The 23,227-nt window shown below is 39.1% G+C and overlaps 1 protein-coding gene across 4 annotated transcripts in view; it reads right to left on the bottom strand.

The window, feature by feature from the left end:
* Nucleotides 1-23,227, bottom strand: part of GRIK1 (glutamate ionotropic receptor kainate type subunit 1) — a 175,595-nt gene that overhangs the window by 58,821 nt on the left and 93,547 nt on the right. For all 4 annotated transcript variants that reach the window (XM_074902559.1, XM_074902540.1, XM_074902569.1 and 1 more), the window contains exons 2-4: nt 19,243-19,410; nt 16,600-16,857; nt 8,890-9,071 (exon numbers count right to left, since the gene is read on the bottom strand). In XM_074902559.1, the coding sequence (XP_074758660.1) occupies nt 8,890-9,071; nt 16,600-16,857; nt 19,243-19,410 (608 nt within the window). The remainder of the gene's footprint in view (nt 1-8,889; nt 9,072-16,599; nt 16,858-19,242; nt 19,411-23,227) is intronic.

Consider the following 23,227-nt stretch of genomic DNA (forward strand, 5'->3'; position numbering starts at 1 on the left):
TTTTTATTTCTTATTTTATTAATCTTCTTCCATTTCTTAGAGTTATTTCATTACCTGTAGAAATGAGCAATCTAGCAACCTTAGAGACTGATGTTTCTTCCCTATTTATGCAGAGAAAAAAGACATATGGTAGCATCAGTGGAAACTTTTCTGTGCTGTGTTTCCCAGCTGACCTGGTTGGACTCAGCTCTGCTGCCCTGGAGCCACTGGATTTCTCTGTCTAGAGTCCCTGCTAATGGGAAGGAGGTGTTAGTTGGGATTTTTATGATGCACATCTCTAGAGCTGAAACTATTGAAATAACTACTTCATATGGGGCACAAACCAGCCACTAGGTTATACACATGTAGTTTAAGTCTTGGTAAACTTCTGTATGCCTAAATTTATTTGGTCCTCTACAGGAAATTTGCAGTTGGTCCATGGTGTTACATTAGTATGAACACAAGATCATACTAATAAATGTAAATAGGAGGATACAAATACCCAGATTTAAATTATTGATTCATTAGAGTTTTACTTCTAGCTTGAGAGAAAAGAGCTGACATCAAGTTGTTGCACTTCTGTTATCAGAAGATATAAACTGCAATCTGCATATGTAGAAATAGTAAGACAATGGAGAACCAGGACAACGATAAGCCATATTATGCCTTAAAATACGATTTTACATTATCTAGACAGATACATTAAGTAGAATGATTGTAAAGTTTGTAATATTTGGAAAGCATTTCCTAGCTGTGCTGCAGCTACACTGCTACTGGGTATCCAGATAGTTAATCCATGGTAGCCCTGTTATTGCTTTTCTCACAAATCCAAAGGCGGGAGCCTGAGAGGAGTGTTTGCCTCCTGAACACATTTTTGATTAAAATTTTTTATGAGAATATTGATTCCCAAGTAATGTGCTATAAACAGAGCTGGCAGGACACACACATACCTGTGAATAATAATGATTTCAAAAGTCATGCTACAGGATTGTCTTTGAAAACAAAACAGAACCAAAACCCCTGAAAATCAAAGGCAGTGGTACGTAAAAAGTAAGGTTCAGCCAGCAATATTATCTGCTATAACCAAGACAGAGGTTCACGATGGCAATTGCTGGAAGAGTGCCATGGATTTGCCAAGGACCCTGCACCCAAGGGATCCATGAGAGAGGCTCACTGAAATTCTTCCAAAGAAAATATTGCAGCAGCCCAGGAAAGCTTAATTATGTCACTTTTGTGTTTTCTCTATTAATGATGATTCAATTAAGATATGAAGTTACAGACAGCTGGAAGAGAGTTTGTAAGTGTTACGCAGACATTACTAAAGTCTGTCCCAGGCTGGGCACTGATTTGCCACTAAGCTCTGCCCTCTCACCTAGCACTGGTCACAAAACCAGCCTTAACTGGCTATCCTCTCTTCTAACAATCATTAAGGCAATTAACAGTTACATAGCACTTAGACATTGCTATGACATGTTAGATCTATAGACTGACCTAAATAGGGTGCTTTTTATTCATGGATCATAAAGACTTTGTAATAATAATTTATTTATATTTTAGGGTAATATGGCCACTAAGTAAAATTCCCAATGAAGGAAGATTTGATGATAATATCAAATGCCCACTTGGGAGGACGCATTAGGAAAACAGGAGTTGAAGAGAAGTTAAAGCAAAAGCAAGCAAAATTCTGAAGACTCCAAAGCATTAATGACTTCTGAGCCTTAATGATTTGGACTCCTATTTGTGTAAACAGAAGAGTCGCACTTGTGCGTTCTCAGAAGCAAGGACTCGTCTTTTTGCAACACAGCAGGTACAAGGACTGCAGCTTCTAGGAACTACCAGGAGAGAGCATAAAAAGGATGTTAGGAGCAAAGACTCCTTTCAGGTTGGAATGAAACCTCTGAGATACCTTGCAAAGCACCTGCACAGGCTCCTCCCACAGAGAAAGTGTCCTCGCCACTAGAGAAGATGAGCACGGCAGCCCAGAAGAGAGAAGGGAAGGCAATACGATTGGTTTATGTGTATATAACTGCCCATAAGAAACTAGAATGGGACTTCATTACACATTCCTATTTAAATAACTTTGCATGTAATTACTTAAATAATCATGCATTTGATATAAATGTCCTATTTAAATAATAACAGCTTTTACTTACTGCGGAACTTAGATGAATGTAAACTAGTGAAACCAGGCTAAAATATTCTGCACTATCCTTGCAGATCTCCTACCCTTCCTGGCCTATATAAAATCTGTTCTTCAGCCAAACTCAGATATGGTTGATTATGGATTATCCTGGCAAATAAAATAAAGAGACTTCCATCTCTAATTATCCATTTCAGATTAGATGTTTGGGCCTTGTCTTCCACAGACCTGTACTTTCAGCTGTGGGTCATGAACAGCAATGTGAATCTGAACAAGTATCAGTGTTCAAAATACATATGGTAAGCGGATGGAGACTGGATAAAAATATTCTGTCAAGTCTGTAAATCTCTTTGGGCTCCCTGTTCCTGGCTTGCATCATATCCCAGCTTCAATCTACATTTGTTCATCTTGTTAAAGAAATCACTGTCTCATTCAGAGCTAGTGTCAGTCTTCCTTCAAGGTGGGCTGAAACAGAATAACGGTGAAGCATGAACGAACTGCATCAAATACTTTGCTTGCTTTCACTCTGCATTTTCCTCATTCATGCTATTATTTAATTTCATGACCACTAAATGAATGTATTTCATTAGCCAATTAATTAGTACCACCACTCTTTTTTAAGATCATCAAGCCCCCTGCCTCCTTGCCTCTCAAGATTTTGAGAGAAAAGCTTTATATTGTGTTTACAGTGCTTCCCTGAACTCCATGTAGACACCTGTACTTGGACATAACTCACTGGAAGTCTGCATCCCACTCAATGACATCAGAGGTCCAGCTGGAGTGGTATAAAGGTCTTACAACATGGACATGAGCCATATCAACAATATGTATTCTGTAAATACTTCACTAGCATTGAAGCCCAACTGGAAATGTGGGCCATAGCAATAGGGCAGGATGAATGTACTGGACCCAGATCCCAATCAGCTGTGGTTGGCTCCTTCTGCTTTCTGAAGAGATCCCAGGGAGGTAGGAGAGCAGCATTACCTTTCAAACTTCAGCATGGACATCCTCTCACAGTACCAAGACTGAAAACACTCTTTTAGTTTGAAAGTCTGCTTGCATTTGCACCATCAAGTGACTCTTCCAAGGAAGGAAAGAACAACTACATGAGCAAGTTTATGTGACTAGTTTAGCTTTCATTTAAATCTAACAAGAACAGAGAAACAGAGGTCTTAACATAGCGCAGCTGTGATGTTACACAGCCAGTACCCTGAAAGACTGTATTCTAACAGCCTGTGCTGCTGTAACTCCCAAGCTCAAAATAAAGTTTCTGAGACAATGGCCACATTTATTTCTATGGAGACCTATAGTTAGATTTGGGAACTGAAGTGCCAAATTTCAGGGTGAAATACCTATAGTGCACCATTTCTGTGCCCATGGTCTTCACTGATATCTTAACCTATGGCTCTCATCATCTGATGGCATTCAGAAAGAACCAGATGGCCCGAAGAGGACATCTCCCCCACAAAAACCCTTTATAAAATGAATAAGGGAAAGGAGAACCAGTGAGCTGAGTATCTATCTGCTTCTCACCCTAGGGAGGATCTGCCACTGTTATTTCTCCAGTGGCAGCGAGAACATACCTAAACCTGCCTTTTGTTAGTGGAGAGTGGGCTTCAGCCTACCTGTTATTAGAAGGAGCATACTCAAGAAATTAATTTTTATATTCTCACATTTATTATTGTACCTGGAGTGTACACTGTGATGACACCTAGTTTTTGTAATTTTGTAGGAAATGAATTAATTATTTTGCTCTTTGTGTCATAGTGAAAGTGAACATAGAAGTCTTTATGAACTGCTTTATGAGTGTCCTAAACCTGATTAAATATACAGTACATTTCATAAAATTTATTTTAAAGATGTGGAGGAAGGAGTAGATAATTTAAGGCTAGTAGCAACATAGTCTATGAAAGACAAGTTTGCCTAGTAGTAAAATGCTGTGTCAACTGTCGGTGTGTTAGAAGAATAAATTGAACGTTAACCATAACAACTAAACCTCTTGAACCAAGTCCCTCATACAAAAAGGCAGTATCGGACTAAATACAGTATGTGTGGGCTATATGGGAAGATTTGTGCATAAAACAGATTGCAATTTGCAATAGCTAGATATAACTGATTTATGGGATTGCTTACCCAGTCTAGACAGACCATCAAATCTCTGTTCACAAAATATTTCAGGTGAATGTTGGAACCACCAAGTTTTTCCCTGAAGAAAGTGTTTACAGTTTCCTTGCATAAGGGATTCAGTCTTGCTGGTCTTTGGCAAGTTTGGAAGGCACCTTATTTTCCTCACACTCTCTCAGGGTTGTCTATTTTTAGGCTTGGAAAGGAAAGAGATGCTAGGCACCCTCGGAGCAGAGCAGGACAGGCACTGCTGAAGTCAAACAGGGAGGCTCCTACAGAGTTTAAGCAGATCCTGAGCAGGACTTTGGAGATCACAATTTTACCCTAAGAAGCTACAACTGTACTTAGCTCTTGCTTTTAGCATCTAATTCTCTGTTAGATATCAGATGATTTGTCCAGTCTTCATGAGTTTTAAAGCTCCAGCAGCCAAGATTTTCAATTGGACTATGGGAATGTCAGACCAGCTGCAGCTTTTTCCATCAGCTCTGCAGGTGCAATACATCCTGTTTGAAAACCCTGCTGGCACAACCTCTCAGTTCAAGTTATTTCTGAAAAATTTGATCCCTGTAGAGCAGGTCACTTTAGGCAGCAGAGCTGCCAGTTTGGGTGGTTACCTGGTACAGGCACAGAGCTAAAAAGCTCCCTTAGCTTCCATGCACCAGTCACATGAGGTTACCAACAAATATGGAGAGAAAATTCAAAGTGACTGTTGGAAAAGGCAGCAATTAATAATCACAGTTTTCTCTTGCTCCTTCCAGATGTGGGTGATGAGAAGGCCAGGCCTCATTAAGCTGGTTGGGGACTGTGAAAGTCTGCTCTCTGCAGCATTTCAGAGAAAAGGAGAAATGTGTGAGTTTAGGGAACAGCTTATTCAGCTGTGTGCAGGCTTTGTATTTTGTTTAAATTAAGTTATTGATTCACCTGTTCTTGTGCACAAGGAAGAACCGTGGCTCAATAGTATTTTATTTGAAGCTATAAATAAGAAAAATATAGTCTCATTTAAGAGAATAAATCTGTATTTTGTGCTGTTTTGTAAACAATAGTTTGAAGAGGCCAAGTGAAGAGGTCATCTCCCCTAGTCCCACAGCCTGGAAACGCATCTGGGTCAGGTAACGCCACACTCCCAAAACCAGCTCCATACGCTGACACTCTCAGGACATAATTTCAGATGTGTTAATCCTTTTGCTCCCAGAAAGAGTTTTTAGGCATCCCTTGCCCACCCTTCCTGGGAAACAAGCCGTGCTACAGCTGGTGCCACCTGAGCACTGGTGCGAGCAGCCCCTGCTTGCAGAGCCATTGCTGCTGATGCCAGCCCTGGCAGCACATGCACCACTGGAAAACAGGCAGCAGGTTTTCTTTCCCGCCTGTGCCTTCAGGTTGGAGGCAGGATGGTGGCTGGCAGCAGAAATGCTACTGGCAGTACACCTCCCTGCCCCGCAGCAGGGAAACGTAGCTGTAACAGATGAGACATGGCCTCTTGCCTCTTTCCCAGATGCTTGGAGGAGGTGAGGGATGATGCCCACCTTGGCTGGGGATTGTCCAAAGGAGATAGAGCAGATCCTAGTTGTCCTGGTCTTAGCCAGGATAGAGTTAACTTTCCTTGGGCTAAGAGGGAGCACCGCTGGAGGGCTGGCCCAGATCCGTCACTGGAGTATTCCATATCAGGTCACGTCATGCTCAGTATACAAGATGTGTGCTCTCTTGTTTCCATTTTCTAGTCCACATGGTGAGATTTCTGGTGCGGTCACAATCACTGCTGGGGCTGGGCTGTTACCGGTCACCGGTGGGTGAGCAACTATATTACATATTACCTGTTTGGACTTACTATTGTTACTGTTTTGTTACTATTACTAAATTTTTTTTATTCAACCTACGAATTTCTTGTTTTTGGTCCCTTCCCTATTTATCTGGGGCTGGGGGGTGGGGGGGGGGAGGTAAATGACTGGCCACATGGTGATTGGCTACGGGCCGAGTTCAAACCACGACACTAGTGCAGATGGGGCACCCTTGGGCTTGGAAGGAGGGAAATGCAGACCCTTGTGTGAAGCTGTGCAGGCTTAGAGGGTTAGGAGGACACAGCAAACAAGCACAAGCAATGGTGGGTATGTGCCTGTGTGACCCTGCTGCAGTTTTAATCTGTAAAATACCCTCCACCACCCATACCACTACAAATCTCCACTTCCTTTATTTATCTTCTCCTGCATGAGCCACTAAACATCAGCTACATTATTGTCAATGCAGGAGGCAGACAAGAAATTGCTGGTTTGGGTGTCAGGTTTAGGTGTCTGTTGTCTCTAATTCCTACTCTTATTAGAAATCTTCTGTAATTTGACAATGATACATATTTTTCCCATAATATCTATTAGATAATTTACAAAGCCAAAAATATTTTCTCTAACATTGAAGAGTTTTCTTAAACTAATTTCTATAATATTCTCTTTAATATCCTGTTTTCATTCAGTGTAAAATTACATAGGGGTTTCTGTATGCAGTGATGAGAATGTGAACCATGGTACTTCATGTAGCTACCCTACAATTAGATGAGTCACACGTGAATTCAGAGCCCTCCACACCTTCCCATTTCACAGCTGCCTTTGACAATGAGGAACTTCAGCACATGAGTTACTCCTGCAGCCATCTAGATTCAGCCTCAGAACTATCTCATATAAAAGCCATTTTCCCTTTCTTTCTAGCATGTATTTATGTTGCTTTCTTTCCCACAGCTCTGACCCACACTCCTCTTAATTATTTTTCTCTTAATTTTTCTGTTTTCTTCCACACTGCCATTCACCATCCTCTTCTCAGTTCTTAAGGCATTGAAGAGCATTATCTGTATCTGCAGCCTGTCAGTTGTCTCCCTGATCCATTTCCCACACAAACCATTCTGCCACTTTGCCCTGTCTTAGTGTATCTTTTAGCACATTCTCTTTTTCTTTTGACACTAAGGTTATTTTTCTCTTTTTTTTTTTCATACTCAGCCTGGTATTTCTGAAGCTTTGTGCCTCCTGCAGTGTGCCAGACATCTGCACTTTCTTCTTGCAGATCCTTGAAAATTCATGTTGTCAGTTTAAGTCTTCCCCCACAAATCTCATTTTGGAGCAGCTTGTTCCTGCTGTCATGTTTTAATGCTTCTGGACAGCCCTACAGGGAGCAGAGTGAGGGGACAGCACCATTCCTGTCCACCTACCTTCTCAATTAATGCTGCTTGCTACAGCGAGCTTTCCATCACGAGACAGCAGCTGCATGATTGCACACCCTCCCCTTGCTCTTCCTTCACACTACCAACATCATGCTGGCATCTGGCCCTGCCGTAGCTTAAATATGTAGCTTTAACTGAAAAAAACCCTTAAAATTTAGTACAGGCCAACTTTTCTAACAGCAATAAATCTAACTCTACCAGCTCATGGGAACTTGTGTGCTGTTCTCAGGTGTGTTGTATCTGATTTAGGACACCATCCTGCACATCTGTATTCACAGGGCCAAGATTCTCCAGTCTGGAGAGGATGGTTTCAGGTTCTTCACACTAATGCAACCAGTAAGTTGTCTTTCTTACTTTGATACAGAAAGCTGCTTTGCTTAACTTAAATATTTCAGCAAAACATTCAAGGTTGGAAGCACAGGTTTTAACCTTTATGGAGCAACCCGTATCTGTACATTCAGACCAGTTGAACCACTCTGATGGTCTTCAGTGTTTCCCATTAGACCAACTGACAGTAAAATCAACAACCCCTCATACCTACAATTGCAGCAAAAAGGGAAATGCCATTCATAATGTATTACTTGCTTGGTATTACTGTCTATAGGTCAATGAATTGCAGGAGCCAGTACTTTAGACTTGGATTGTCTAGAAACCTATAGTAAGTAACAGTAAATTCCAATTTACACCACTCTTTCTGTGTCCCTGGTAACATCCCAGCCCATTAACATCCTTGTGGTTTTTATCCTTGCCTTGTGTGGCTGTCCAACTCTCACACTTAGGTCAGGGCTTGCATAATAGCCTCTCTTCCTGTTTTAAGGTATACGATTTTATTCTGATACTTTATCTGTTGCATCTTCTTGTTGTACCAGAGTTTAAAATATAATGAGGTAGTGCCAAAAGACCAAATCTTGCTTTGTTACAGGGAAGTGAATGCAGAGTTAAGCTCTTGTCTGCAGTGGATTAATGCTCTGTTGTTACTGTAGTCAGCACTGAACCTGATATGCAACCTTTGTGGAGGCAATGGCTTAATGTGAGCCGCTTCCTAAGCACTCCAAAATGGGCTCTTTCTTTTTTTGTGGGGGAAGACATAAAAACTGTATTGATTAAACCAGGATAAGCTAAAATAAATACAACCATCTTCCTAGTCAAGCAGAACCTGAAATATTAAAAAGAAATGCATATTTACTTCTGCAGGGTATCTATGGGTTTCTCTTTAGACATTAATACTGTTGGTGGTCCTTACGGCTCTGTGAAGCCCTGAGGCCTTGTGGAGTGCTCAGATGCTGCTGCACATTCTGTAGCAACTTCTATCCCTGCTATTAACAAGCCTATGTCCTAATTGGTAAATGCATTCGTTTTAGTGTTTCCCAGAAAATAAAAACCAGAGAGGCTGAAAACTTTCAGGATACAAAATGAACGTTATGCTTTTTCATGCCCTTCTCCTTACCTGCTTAAGGATTTCAGCTGCTGTTTCATGTGAGCAATCAAATATCACGTAGAACTCCTTGCCCTTCTTCATCTCCTTGAGTAAAGGCCTAACGTCTTTATTTCCAGAGGGCAGTTGGCGGATTTTGATTTTAATGTTGTATCTAGAAGGGGCTTTGATGAGCTCTTGCAGGCGAATTAGACCTGAAAAATTATATGCAATTATACCATTCTGTGCAATGAGTGTTTATGGTCACTTAAACAGGGTTTCTTATCAGTACCAACATATTTCATATCCTGAAATGGTAGTTGTTAGCTTCGCATTTGCCAGTCTCCTAACTAATATTGTTATAGCTTTTCTTTTTCATGGTTATACTTGGCTTCAACATCTAAATATTCTGAAAATTATATTTAATTGGTTGACTATAGTATATGTTTGTATTGATGCTATATTACTACAGTTTATTGCAAAAAGTATATGAAGCTTCTTCCCTGGCAGCTAATTATTATTTCAATATTAAACGACAAGCACACAGAATTGAAGGAACCTCCTTACTAACTTTCCTACCTAATGTCAAGCAGGAGCAGATGAAGTGTGATAGAGGGAGAAAAATATTCAATGGCTAGCACCACCATTGTGGCTCACTTAGAAGCTAGTGGTTAGCCTGAGTGGCACTTACCAATAATTCTTAACAGCCACACATATGGCTCTCATTGTCCTCATTTCAGCATACATTTCAAGACCCCAAAGCAGGACCCTTAAATTTTTCTCATCATCAGTTTGGAGAAAAAATGCCTGAAGGCATAGTGGCTTGCATAAGGTCTCTTGGCAAGTTTGAGATCTTATAAAGAACAGAAATATTTTGAGATCCAGCTCTACACTTGTAAGCACAAGAACATGATTTCTAAGACTATGTCTTCGGCTGGTACAAAATCTACATGGCTTATCTGAAGTCAGTGGAGGTAAACTAGCTGAAGATTTGTCCAAGTATTTAAACACAGTGCAATTCTACTAGCTAATTCAGCACTCCTATGTAATTTGTACTGACTCCAAAACCTAAGTAAGACAGTTAAGAGTTCTTTGAGGTGTGTGATTACAGTCTCTTTCTCATTATCCATGAATGTAATTTACCCACAAGAAACTTGTGATCTCCTGCTGAGTGAAAGTAAAAAGCTGCCTTAAAAATGTGCATAAAGAGAGAGAGAGAGAATATGGGTGAGAAGCACTTCTTGAACAAAAATCAAAAAAATTATCAGTATGAAAAAAGTCATTACTCTCCTGCCGGGATTGGGTATATATTTGTCTTGTACATGAATGTCCTTGGTTGAATGGTCCAATGGCACATATAAGGCAAGATGAAGCATTGCTATTTCTTCTGAGGTTAGCGAGTGATTGCTATGTTGAGGGCTGTTGGCTTTCACTCAAGTACAGGCAATGTCTTTTGAAAAAATTAATCTTTCCCTCCGCCTGCAAGGCTGGGTCTGTTCTTTGCAGGTTTTCAAGTATCAACAATCAATATAGAATATTAAGCATCAAGAGTATTCAAATGTAAATTACTGCACGCGCTGTGAGATCAGAGCCTGGCTGGAAGCCAGCCTGTGTAAATATGAAACAATTTGAGCTCATTATTATAAGAATGGGGCACATGCTTCCAATGCTGACTAACAAGTAGGGGAGTTTATGTAATCTGACTGTAAGGCTGTAGCTTGGTTGCACCACGCGCTCAAGTGTTCAGCCCTTGACCACAGTGACTTGGCCATCAGAACAAAAGGTGACTCTAAGAGAAAACTGGATTTGGGAGGAAGAGTCCAGCATGCATGTAATCTTGCATCTTATCCACAGCCTCAGACTGAGTATTGTTGTTTCTCTTTCCAGCAAGAAAAAGTACTTAAGTGCAAGTATGGTGAAGAGCAGAAGAAAAGGATTTACCCACCCATCTCCATCTCCTTTTTTGGGGAAGGAAAATGCTGTGTGCCTTAAAATATCTACTTTAGCCACATGAGACTTGGACCTTGTACTTCCCATCACTTCCTACTGCCACATGAAGTGAAGGCAAAGCCTAGCTACAGTGTACTGAGGAAATCAAAGAAGCAGTGAAAAGAACTGCAGTTATTTTTATGGAGGACCAAGCAAAAGGTTGAATCAACTGACTGCCAGCATAATTAATAGAACAGGAGAATAACCATCAATGCTCTCCTTCCTCTTCCTCCTCCTCAACAACTCCAAACCCTTGGACATGATACCACCAAGTCTGACTCTTGGGGGGAGTGGGGAAGGCCTGGGCAAGTACAGCGCTTAGGGCAGTCACTTTTCTCTCGCTTGGTGAGACCATCTGGAACTCAGCCTGTAACAGGCAGGAGTCATCATGGACTGCCCATCAGGTTGGGAAGGAAGTAGTGGCCAAGCTGGGAAGGACTCAAAAGTGACAAATCCTGGTCATCAACTCCCTCTCTGCAAAGTGGGTGATGTGACCTGAACAGCAACACAGGACTGAGCTGGAGCAGGAACTTGGATAGGAAAGAGTCCAGACAGGTGGAAGCCGCAGTGGCTGAGTGTGAACTGTGAAGAGTCTGGAGAGAGCATTAGCCAGGCCTACTGAGAGGAAAGACTCAATTTAGGGTTATAAAACAAGATTTACAAGGATGGAAACCAGACTTGTTTCACTAACTTTCTTAGCCTACGGACTGTATTCTGCTGCCTTTTACCCAGACATATAAACAATTTCTCCTTTTCCTTCAGAAACGGAGATGGGAATTTTCTGTATTGTCGAGAAAGCACCTTATGGTCTCTAACATTGATGGATTCAGTAAGCTTTGGGGTTGGAAAAATGGTTTGCTCTAACACAAGTAAAATATTAAAATATGTGACTCTCTGAGTATTTAATATCACTTCATGATGTCTAGAACGAGTGCAAGTTATGTGTGATGTATTTCGGGGTTCAAACATGGCTAACAAACACAGTGTTGCAACAGGCAAATAATCACACATGTTGGCAGTAAGCATGGTGGTGTGCATTGGTAGAAAGTGTTCACCTCCCCATTTCTGTCCTTTTTTTTTAATTAAAATATGTATAGTTAATTCAGCAAGACTTAAAATTGAAGAAATGCTTTTACTGCTTTGGGAGAAAGTACTCCTTTTTATTAGAAAACTGTATTAAGGTTAGCAAAGATAGATGTCCCTTGTAAAAGCAGGTTCAAAGAAAGCAAATTCAGTAAGAACTCAAATTCTGCTCTGTGCAAACTAATTGAACTGATTTGATGAAAAGATTTGGTTCCCCTGAGCCTTAAACAAATGCTGGGAGAGCAGGTTAACAAGTGGGGAAAGTCAGGGATTCTTACAGAAGATGAGGAATTTGAAGTAGTTGCCCTTGTCAGCACATGGTAGGTTAAAATTATTGAATTCAGGGAAGATAGATCAAAAGCAGAGTCGCTTTTACTCTAAAAACCCGCTTTTACTCATTTTGTTTGAGTTGTTGATAACAGAGACAAAGTCATGTGTCTGTTACAGATCGATGTGCCAAATAGCAAATTGCAAAGGTGGGATATTGGAAGGGATCTATTACAAACCACTAAATTAAACCAGAGAACAGTTATGTCTACCCAGTTCTAGCATGTGGACAGATAAACCACAATTTATGGTACCTAAATTTGGGATATGCATGCTTGATGTATCATGCAGTCTATTGCAAGGCTTCATTAGATCATCTTTAAACTTCAGGAGACAATTTTTTGCTTTACACAAAGGCATTGCACTTAATATAAACTAACTTTTTTAACACCTTGATCAAAAATAAAGAGGAATTAATAATCAGAATAAATCAGATTATGGCCTGGGGACTCTGAACATAACATGGATTATGCTTAACATGATAAAAAAGAAGCACAGTCTCAACCTGAAAAATAACTACATTTGCTTAGGAGTCTTACTTTTCCCTAGTGTTGGAAATCCATAAGCATTAACGAGTGGGATGAGAATTTCAGAAAGAGAAAAATATGAGATGTTTAAAAAAATATTTATTCTATAGTCAAAAGCTATTAATTTACTATCAAGAAAGATGACTTTGGCTGAAATTCCATCTTTTGATGGCACAGTAAGGACAACAATTAGGAATAAAAATCAGCTGTAGTGTGCTTTACTATTCTTATTTATACTGGTCTAAGAGACAAGAGAAGAGGGTAAAAATCTGATCAGTGCAATTCAGGAAACATGAAGGAATTTTGCAAATGTATTTTAGGAACAAAATGCAAGCTTTATAACTGCTGTAGGCCCCTTTGGAGGAGACAGTAAAGTTTTTTAGCATGATGCATTTGGTACCATTTAACATGATATTTGATAAGAAGCAGGATGAGTAATTACTTCTTATTCCAAATGTCACTTTCAGCACTATTAGTTGCAGGTTTTCTGGACCTGCTTATATAAAATTTGCTTATCATTGAAAGTCCTATAGAGTTCACTCAGTAGATTGCTAACACTCAACAACTAATGTGATAAATATTGGAAACTTGAATGTATTGTAGAAGATTGGAAAAAAGTGCTAATGTTTCACCAATATCAGAATAGATATGTGAGAAAACATAGAATGGCTTAGCCCAGTGTACACATTGGACAAGCTAAGAGTAAAGCTGATGTGGTGGTAAAATGCCAAAGAATGAAAACTTGGGACTATAATTAAGAGAGATGTTAAGCTGTCAAGGCAAGACTGCTCTGTGTCAAACCAAGTGCCTTTGGTGTTACAAGTTCTGTTTACACAGGTAGCTTCCTAGATGTAAAGCACTTGCTCCTGGAAGGCGTCCATCTTCATATATCATACAACCTGCTCATGAAAAATGTGGGTCTATAAAATAATGATTTGCCAGATCTCAAAAAGCAGATGTCAGTGAGAAAGCCTTATTAAAAAGTAGAGGTCTGCAAAGGCTGGTGTTAAACCATTCAGACATTTGTAGTGCTCTTGTCTCTGCAGGCACACCAAAATCACTGACTGGAAAAAAGTTATGGCTGAAAAACATTTGGATGACAAAAACTGGCAGCATGGTAAATAGAGTTTGAGATAAGGAGGGTAGGCACAAGTGATATGGATCATTTGGAAACATTAACTCACTGGGTTTTTTTAACATTGCTCAGTCCAGACTCATAACTGCATTTCCATTGACGGATGTGTCCATGCAGCAGTGAAAACCGTAACTACAGGACACAGGCAACTACAGCTTGGCAAACTGGCACAGTATGTGGCCTCTGTGCTGGAGCTGGCCAGGATGGCACACAGGCTTGCAGCAGTGCTGTAGTGGGAAGGATGAAAACAGGATTTCCCACACTTAATGTTCAAAATAGGCTGTTAACCTGGAGCAAGGCTAATCTCAACCTGAATAATTTGGGTATGGATCATTGGAAGTTCACTGTTACAGCTGTAAATTCATTGTTTGTTTAGGAATGAAGCTACTCTTCACATACAATTTGTCTCTAATAAAAAAAATAGGTTCATATATTTTTTCTTCTTGTAGTGTAATGTCAAACATGAGAGATGAGAAATAGAGAAAAAATGAGAAATAGAAAAGAGCTTGAGCTAAATGGTGTCACTCTAACTCAAAATCCAAAGACTATTTATATTGATCAAAGTTGACCTGTTTACTTTCCTGACTTCAAGCTAATAAGATGATTGATGATTAATTTACTTGATAAATATCTCTGCAAATGAAGTCTCTTTAATATCAGCCATTTTTATAGCTGAACATGTACACAACACTTGGTGTTTTAGAATGCTAGTTTGATAATGGAGTAGGCTGAAAAAGTCCTCTACTTGTTTATCCGTAAGAATATTTTGGCATACAGTGCTAGGAGCCCAGCAGAAATCCTACTGAGCTAGACCATCATAATGGAAATGCAAGAAGGCACTGCAGTAAGTCCAGCCGCACTTGTTCTTTCTCTTCTACCTCTAGCCCTCTGGTGTACTCTCTGAGTCCAAGGTGAGCAGAATGTTAGCACTCAGACTTGCCTCTTGGATCCAAGAAGAAACATGTGCTTCTTTTGTGCTGTCAGCAGTGCATAAAGAAATACAACATTTTTAGCCTTAAATTTGGGTTTGGCTTGGTTTTTTTTTTTTTGTTAAGTGAAATTTTGTCTTTTGGACATATTTTCACACCATGATTTTAATAGGCATCCCTTTAAAGCCTTAGGCAGATGCCTGAGCTCATGGCTCATCCAGGTTTGGTTTATGCCATTATCAAATGATCAATTTAAATGTTACTTGCACATCTGTAGAGCTATAGAAGGTGTTATACTTCTGTGGGCAATGGGAAGAGAAATGGGAATGTAAGTCTCAGAGTAGGGTTGACAGTGAAGTGCCTAATTTGTACCAATGACCACTAATACTAATGCACAACAAGATTTTTCAGAAATATGTGTGGTTCAGCTACACCTTTACCATAAAAATAGTGTTGAAGGATGGTGGTGAGAGTTTCCAGTGGAATAACTGTCAGTGTAAGTCTTATTTAATTGGCTCTATTTTCTTCATCTCTACAGATATGTTGTCTCCAAGAAAGTATTTTCTGCTGCTTAGAATGCACCCTTACCTGTAACTTTGTGTCCTGCAAAAAACAATCAGTTGGCAGGCCTTGCTTAGCGCTGCTTATGTTTTAAAAAGAGAGCTATAGACCTCTCTAAGCACTTAATGGTTTGTTTACATGCAAACCTTTTCTTGTGAATCTAGATTATGGACCCTTTATCCATGACTCAGTCTATACTGTAGGAGACATTATGTTCTCTGTAGTCATGCTTGGAATAAATTTTGGTGTGCAATGCTGCTGGACGGGACTCCTTCTGAGAGCATTTTAGGTACGCAGTTCTCTCAGTGACCAGAGCAGCCAATACATTTCTCAGAAAAATATACAATATACTATATGTTATCTGCTACAGGGGTAGTAAAGCCTATATATGTAAAGACACATAACAGTGGCTTGGACTTCCTTAAAACATCAACACTCTTCCACGGTCTCTGTGTATTTAAAAAAAAAAAAAAAAAAGTTTTAGTCTCTGATCAGATTTTAAATCACTTGTTCCCATGAATGAGTTTGTTATTCTCTTTATTTTCTCTTTTTTCCATGTGAATAAAAAGGGACATGTTACTGATAATTGATAGTCTGTGGTATGTCACTGAACAGCTATGACTACTGTGTGCCCCAGGGGGAGGTTCTTGTCACAAAGAACGAATGATCTTCTCTGAATTAAGAGCCCAGGCTGGAAACTTACAAAAATTGCAACTTCCGCCTACAGTCTTCAGAACTCAGCTGACAAGTGGGTTGACTGTTTCTGAGACAGTTTCAAGGAACAAGGTAGTTTCCACGTTAAAAATGCTGCAGCTTGAACTTCTGGTTTATAGATGCATCTCTTTTAAGATCAACCTTCATTGAGAGGGAGAATCCCTAATCAGTCCCACACTAGAATATGTATCAGTTTGAAGCTGCGTTATTCGTTCCACAAATAGGAAGCAAGACATGACTGTCTATTCAGAATCCAGGAGATACCTCCTGGTGACTTCTTAAGGTCTGATGAAATGAACAGCTTTCCAAAAGCCATAGCAGCTACACGAAAGCTGAGCCTTAGAGACCTTTTTTTTCTATATTCTGAGAAAAATTGCTGTAAGTATGCCAGGTTGAACTATCACAGACACAAACATAATTTATTCATGTATCTACATTAATAGAAGTACATGATCTGCAGTGCACCAGTACTACTTACCTGTGCTGTCTTCATATACTACTGTGACTATTTTCCACTTGTAGTGTAGTACAAGATCCAAAACTGCTCTGCTGATGGCTGCATAGTCTGGATAGAGGTTAATATAAAATGCGTCTTTGTTATCCACTGTAGGGTGCTTCCATCGGGTCTGAATGTGTGGGACTTCAAGTGCATTGCAAATGGACTGCACTGCACTGACAGAGGAGCTGTGGGAAGGTCCGAACAGAGCAGCTACACCAAGAGCGAGCTGGTCGCACGCTGAGGGGGAGAGGAAGGGAGAGGAAGAAGCTGTTAGCTGGCAAAAGCAAGTAACCTGTGTGATGTTTACAGAGATCATTTATTCTCCACCCATCTCCATCATTTCAAAGGGAGAATGGGTAACCACATTGCTCCCAAACCCACTGAGAGATTTCCAAATGTTCCTGAAAATGACTTTACTGATTAGCATTATATCCTAGAATCTGATTGGTACAAATAAAAACCAAAACAACTTCTCTGCTCATTACCTTCAGTTCACAATGATTCCTAAGTTGTCTTTTTCAGAATGGCATTATCCTGGAGAAAACAGGAGCTTTCTGGCCATGGGTTTGCCAAAGGGACATGTTATGAATTAAGTTTCATGGCACTGTATCAGAAAATAAGTTCATGGAGTCACAACAGACACTACAAGTATTACCTTTGTGACTGGCAAGCTTCTACCAGTTAGTTGCTTTAATTTCAGGCTACTGAAGGAATATAAACAGTAAAGGGCACTATGATTTATGGTGCTCCATAATCTGTGTTTACAAAACAGGCAATAAAGCTTAAAGCCCTCAGTAATGACACAGGGAAATAAAGAACCAACACACACTGACATTTTGATACCTTTCCAAATTAGTCAAATGCTAGTATCAACAAAAGTTTCTTTCTCCTTGTGCCTATATCTCAGCCAAAAGAATCCCTCCTTTAGGTGTCTCTTCATTTTTCTTTCCCTCTCATGTCTTTTCAGGCTAACACACAGAAGATGAAGTAATATTAATTACTTTTGTCCATTAGTAAAACTTACTGCAAATCTTTCTAATAAGGTCTTTATTGACTGGGAGAAAGCCCTGCACTGGGTTGCAGTGCTGCATTCTTTGTAAGACAGTTCTTTGTGGAAAATTTAGAAATTACAGTGATTGTATGAAATACTAAGTACACAAGCATCCACAATGAGCTGAGATTTTTAAATTAATATTTAGTTATCTGATAGTAATAGAGCACAACAGAAAATCAATTATTTTCTGTCTTCAGTCTACAAAAGAGTGTTTTACAGATGGCATGAAATACACGGGCTTTCAAGGTTTAATTCAGAAGGCTTCTTAAAGGATCACAGGTTTTAATGTGCAAATTGCATAAATAATATCAATAATTCATGATGAGATGAAATTACTACTGTCTGAATGTATTTCTTGCATGTAGATTTACAAAAAATATTTATAAGGAACTCCTTCCTACAGATTAAATGGAGAAGATACTTTCACAGCAGTCACAGAAGAGATTCTCACTCTACAGAGAATTTGAAATCCTCTCTGTCTGGATTACATGGATTATAAATCCAGCACAGTCGATTTTTGATAGCATATAGTTCCATCATATATCTTATATTTGAAAAAGAATGCAATAAAGAGAATTGAAAGCTATTTTTTATGTTCTTTGAAAGCATTCTCCTTTTTTCCAGTCTTTAGTACCACGAGGAGAATTTAGTAACTTGGACATTTGGAAGGCAACAGCTCACCAGAATTCTACCACAATTCGTTATGTGAAGCATGTTTATTTTTCAGCCTTCATTTGCCTTACAGCAGACACATCTTTTGCCTTATAGCAAGCACATCTTGCACCATTTACAGTGACAGATGTTATAGTGAACTGCAAAGCACATCTGCAAAGTCTTAGCGATTTATAGTCTTTCTCCAGACTTGTTTGAATGAGATTGTGTGCACACCATGTAATTCCTGAAACTAGATTGCAGTATATAAAATTTTAGCAAACTTCAAGGTTGCCTCCTAGAGGTGAAGAAATACACTATGCTTAAGAAGAGTTGTGATTTTTATTCCCTTTCTGTTTTGGTCTGCAAGTAAATTGAACCATAATTTTCCCTCTGAGAAAAAGAAAAAATCGGTAAAAAAATTCCAAATTTGTCCACTCCAATTCCTGTAGTTGTTTATAACAGAGAAATTTATTTCCTTTTCTAACCCTCTGAAGCATTAATATTTCAGAACAGGGAGACTACTGGCCTCTGTTCTTTAAAATACAATAGAAATAATTTGTTATAAATAATGGATATCTGTGTATGTGTGCTAATTATGGGTTGTGACATCCCACTGTGCTCCCTGTTAGTCCGTGATCATATTCTGCAGAATTCCAGGTGGCAAATCTATTTTTTGGAAAGAAAAATGGGTTGGACTTGCCACCTTCCATCTGGGGTTCTTAGCATGCAGACAGCATGTAGGTGTTTTATCAGAAACTAGATGACAAGTCCAAGTCCAGCTTCATTCTTAGTTCAAATAACTTTGAAAGATAAATTTTATATTATTGTTCATATATATGTTACAATTGCAGCAAAAAAGGAGATTAAGTTGGTATAGACATGTATGTTACTGACACAGTAATTTAGATAATTACCTCTTCTTGAGGCTTCAAAACTATCAAAAAGGTTAATTCTCTGGATGTCATAGGTTAATGTGGTATTAGGCATCAGTGTTCTGTTTCTATTAATGTTGGTGACTGCAAACTTGAAAGCCAATTCTTCAGTATTAACAGGTTCATTTTCCACAGTTTCAAATATTCCTCCTGTTGAAAGAGATAAATGAGAAGTATTAGTCACCGTTTCATCACTGTACATAAAAAGAGAAAAATAAATTATGAGCAATATTAATCTGAGCATTCATAAAACAAAGCAGTTAAAATTGCTGTTAAAAGCACCACAGCAAGAGCATATTGGATCATTTGTTTTTATCTACAGTGTCACTGTAGGTTAACTCAATATTATGAATGTTGCTTAGACAAACATCTGTGAAAGATGATGCATGTTTATTTTCAGGCCTCTCAAAATAAAATTTTTAAATGCTTGTGAAAACTTCAGTTGACTTCATGACTAATGAAACTAGTGATATTCATAGGTCTTGTTCCTCCTGCTCTAATCTAATCTACATTTAGAGATGAAACTTGGATGTGTTGGAGATGTTTTCTGAGTGTTTCTGCAAATCTTGGCAATAGAAGATCCACAGTTAGAAGTGACTTAGGAGTACGAGTAGAAATGGACTGCAAGCTTCCACTTAAGGTTGGTGTCTTAGTAGGGCTTTAGTCTTTTATAAAACGCAGGCAACGTTGTTGGTCATTTCTGTTTGCTCAGGGAGAGGCGAGTATTTTTTGTTTTTCAAAGAACTGAACTTGTAGATACAGAACATAACTGATCCATATGCTGCTTCCATGGAAGATTTCACCTCTGTGCCAGTGTTGAGTGATGTCTCCAGTGGTGTAGTGTCAATCAGTACCTTGACGACATTGGTTTAAAAGTCTCCTTCCGAGGACAGTGCTGGATCTAGCACAATTGCTCTCAACTGCCTATCATTCCTCTAGATTCTTCTTCCAACATCTATTTTGAACTATTTGAACAAAGATGTGGACCAACCCATTCTGTGCAATCCCAGTTGGGCAACTGCTCTTTGAGTTCTGTTCAATTTGTCAGAACTTTGAGACTGAAATTGTATATACTTCTTGCTCCTTTTAAAAACAAATGAGGTGAATCTGAGCTTTTCTTTAACATGGAAGCAAGTTTCCAGAAAAGGACCTGTAAATAACCAATGCAAATTTTGGAAGCATTCTGACTGCTTTGGCATATACTCTGAGATGGAGAAGGTGGCTACGTTTCAAGCCAACAGGCTGTCCCACTTATACTGGAATGTCTACTCCCTCTAGCCTCTAGAGACTTTATTATGCCAACAACACATTCAGGCTGTCTAGGAGCACTGGGATTTGATGAATGCATAACAAACACAGCTAATTTGAAAAAAAATAGCTCCTTTAAACAGCAATCTCCAGCTTCAGTACTTGATTTTGCAAGTATAATTTACTCATTTAGTGCAAGTCACTAGAGAATACTTTGGATTTTTCAGATACGTATTTTCGCATTTCCCTGTGTGAAATTTGAGCCCTAGACATTGCTTATTTTCTGAGCATCAGAATGCATTCAGCTAATGCGCTGCAATCTCTTGCAATTTTGATGTCACCAGTGTAGGAATAGTGCAGTCATTAGCTGACAATCAGGAAATGGGAACACAGTGGAATTAAAACCTGTTTTGAATTTCAACTCAACAATGGAAAGACTGGAGACTATCAATCCCAAATTGGCAATGTAATCTCTAGCTACTCTTAAATACACAACATTATATTATCTCTCAAACCCATATATAACAATACCTTAATATGACTTAAGCAATTTTGCCAACTTAAGCAATTTTCTTGTTCACTATATGTATTTCTCATTTACTATACACATGTATTAGAACCTTAAAGACTTACTGATTTTTTTTCCCCTCCATCATAAAACATACAAATGATTACAGGAGACTGTGACACACAGAAATAGATGGGAAAAAAAGTGTAAATGCTGGTTTGGGAATCAAATGTAAAACCTCACATAGAAAACTGAGAGTCAGCAGGATTTTGTAGTGATGATACCAACAAGTTTACTACTTTTCTTGTTAAATAAAATTTCCTTTTCTCCCTTTCACCTGAGGAAGACAAGCATTTTCAGTTAGCTATAATGCCAGCTTGGGCTTGGACCAGCAAGATGTAACTGTAGTGTTTTACTTGAATCCCTACTACAATTAGCAGAACTTTGTTTCATAAGGCAAGGTGGAAACCACTGAGTATAATGGATAGCCTGAGATAACTTTCTGTTAAGACAGGGTGACTACCATCTCTCTCCACTTCCAATAGGACGGGTCTTTTTCAATTTGATCTTAGCAAAAAATCTTCTCCATCTTGGAAACTAATATTGTGCTGTGCTTACACTTGTGTTTGTGCTTGTATTGTGTTTGTATTACTTTCTTGGTTTGGTTTTGTTTTTTTTTTAAACTAAACCAACTTCTTTCAACCACCCTTGAGGTAACCTTCATACCTATACATGAACAAGCACTTTCGCATTTTAGGACTAGAACTTTTTCCAGACCTCTTATCAGTTATCTATTAAATGGAGATTAATTTTAATTGACGTATATCCATGAACTCTTTATACTTCATTAACAGAATTTTGCAGAATTTTTGCTTGGTCTCTTTTAAAAAAGAGTAGAAGCTCACTGGGCAGAGGGAAGGAGTGGAGGGAAAGGAGGAGTGATGGAAAGAGTGAAAGTGTATGGATGTGTTTCCTAGACAAACTAATCAAAGCTGCATATGCATTGTCACATACATGTCAAATATATTCAGACAGGTCTCTCTGAAAGTCAGCTGTACAACCAGTATGTTGGTACCCCTTCAACATATTTTCCATGTTCCTTTTGTACATGTTGACACAGCAGCAAAAAACTTACAGACAACTTCGGTTACATGCTTCAATTTGCTGGTGGGATACTCTGGAAAGGTCTGGTGTAAGAATGGGTCAGAAAGTCAAGAGGTCCATAATTTTATGCAGGAAATTTAGTTTAGCTGAACTGGAGATGATGAATAGAGTGCCATTTAGAGTCTCTGAAATCTAGTGCCCCCCCCCCCCCCTCCGGATAGGAAAGTTTTGAGACCACAGAAGTAATTCTTCCAAGTCAGTAAATTTTTTCTTGTTCTCCCAATTAAACCCTAAAATAAGCACAAAGAGCAGTGCCATGCTGCCCATGAACAAAGTCCACAAGACAGTTTATGGAGGAAATTGTTGCTTACTATGAGTGAAGTCTGGGATATTTGCATTTCAAAAAGCTTAAACTGCTACCTATTTGAGCTTGATTTTTCTGTTGGGACCCATATGTGTAAAAAAGATTTGAATCAGTCTATAGATTTGCATCATAAACAAGCCAGCAAAAAAAAATCTGGCTGTTCTGTGCTGTTGTGTTTTCATCCATGTATCCTTAATGAAATCTAGCAATTTAGTAAATAGTTTCTCTTCTCCCATGTTCTGCTGACGACTTACAGTCAAGCTTAGAATTTATGGTAAGGTCCAGGTTAAAAGAGAAATAGCAGAGTGAGTGACAAGTTTGATGAAGAATCAGTTTGTCAGATGATTCATTTAAATAATGTAATTACTGTACAACATTTTAAAAACAAATTAACCACAGGATTCTACAAGGGAAGGGAAAAAAAAAATCAATGTTAACTCAAGATATAAATGATTCCCCAGAAATGAGGCCATTACTGTTAAGCATGAAAACAAGCAGTGGCTTTCAAGGTAGGCTGCTGGTAACACATAGATGGGACAAAGCTTAAATTTTTGAGTCCTCCCTTTCATGTCCCTTCCCTCCTCCCCAATTACTCAGACAGATAGTGATTATGTTGCAGGAGCTTTGGCCAACCAAAGGCTGCTTAGTCCTGATCAGTGGCAGACCTGACCTTTCTTCTGCACAGGCGCTATGTCTGCCGCTGCAATCAGCGGGATCAGCTGCCTGAGTCAGCAGGGAGCTGC

Source organism: Athene noctua, chromosome 1 (assembly GCF_965140245.1).
Source record: "Athene noctua chromosome 1, bAthNoc1.hap1.1, whole genome shotgun sequence".
NCBI classification, from domain to species: domain Eukaryota; kingdom Metazoa; phylum Chordata; class Aves; order Strigiformes; family Strigidae; genus Athene; species Athene noctua.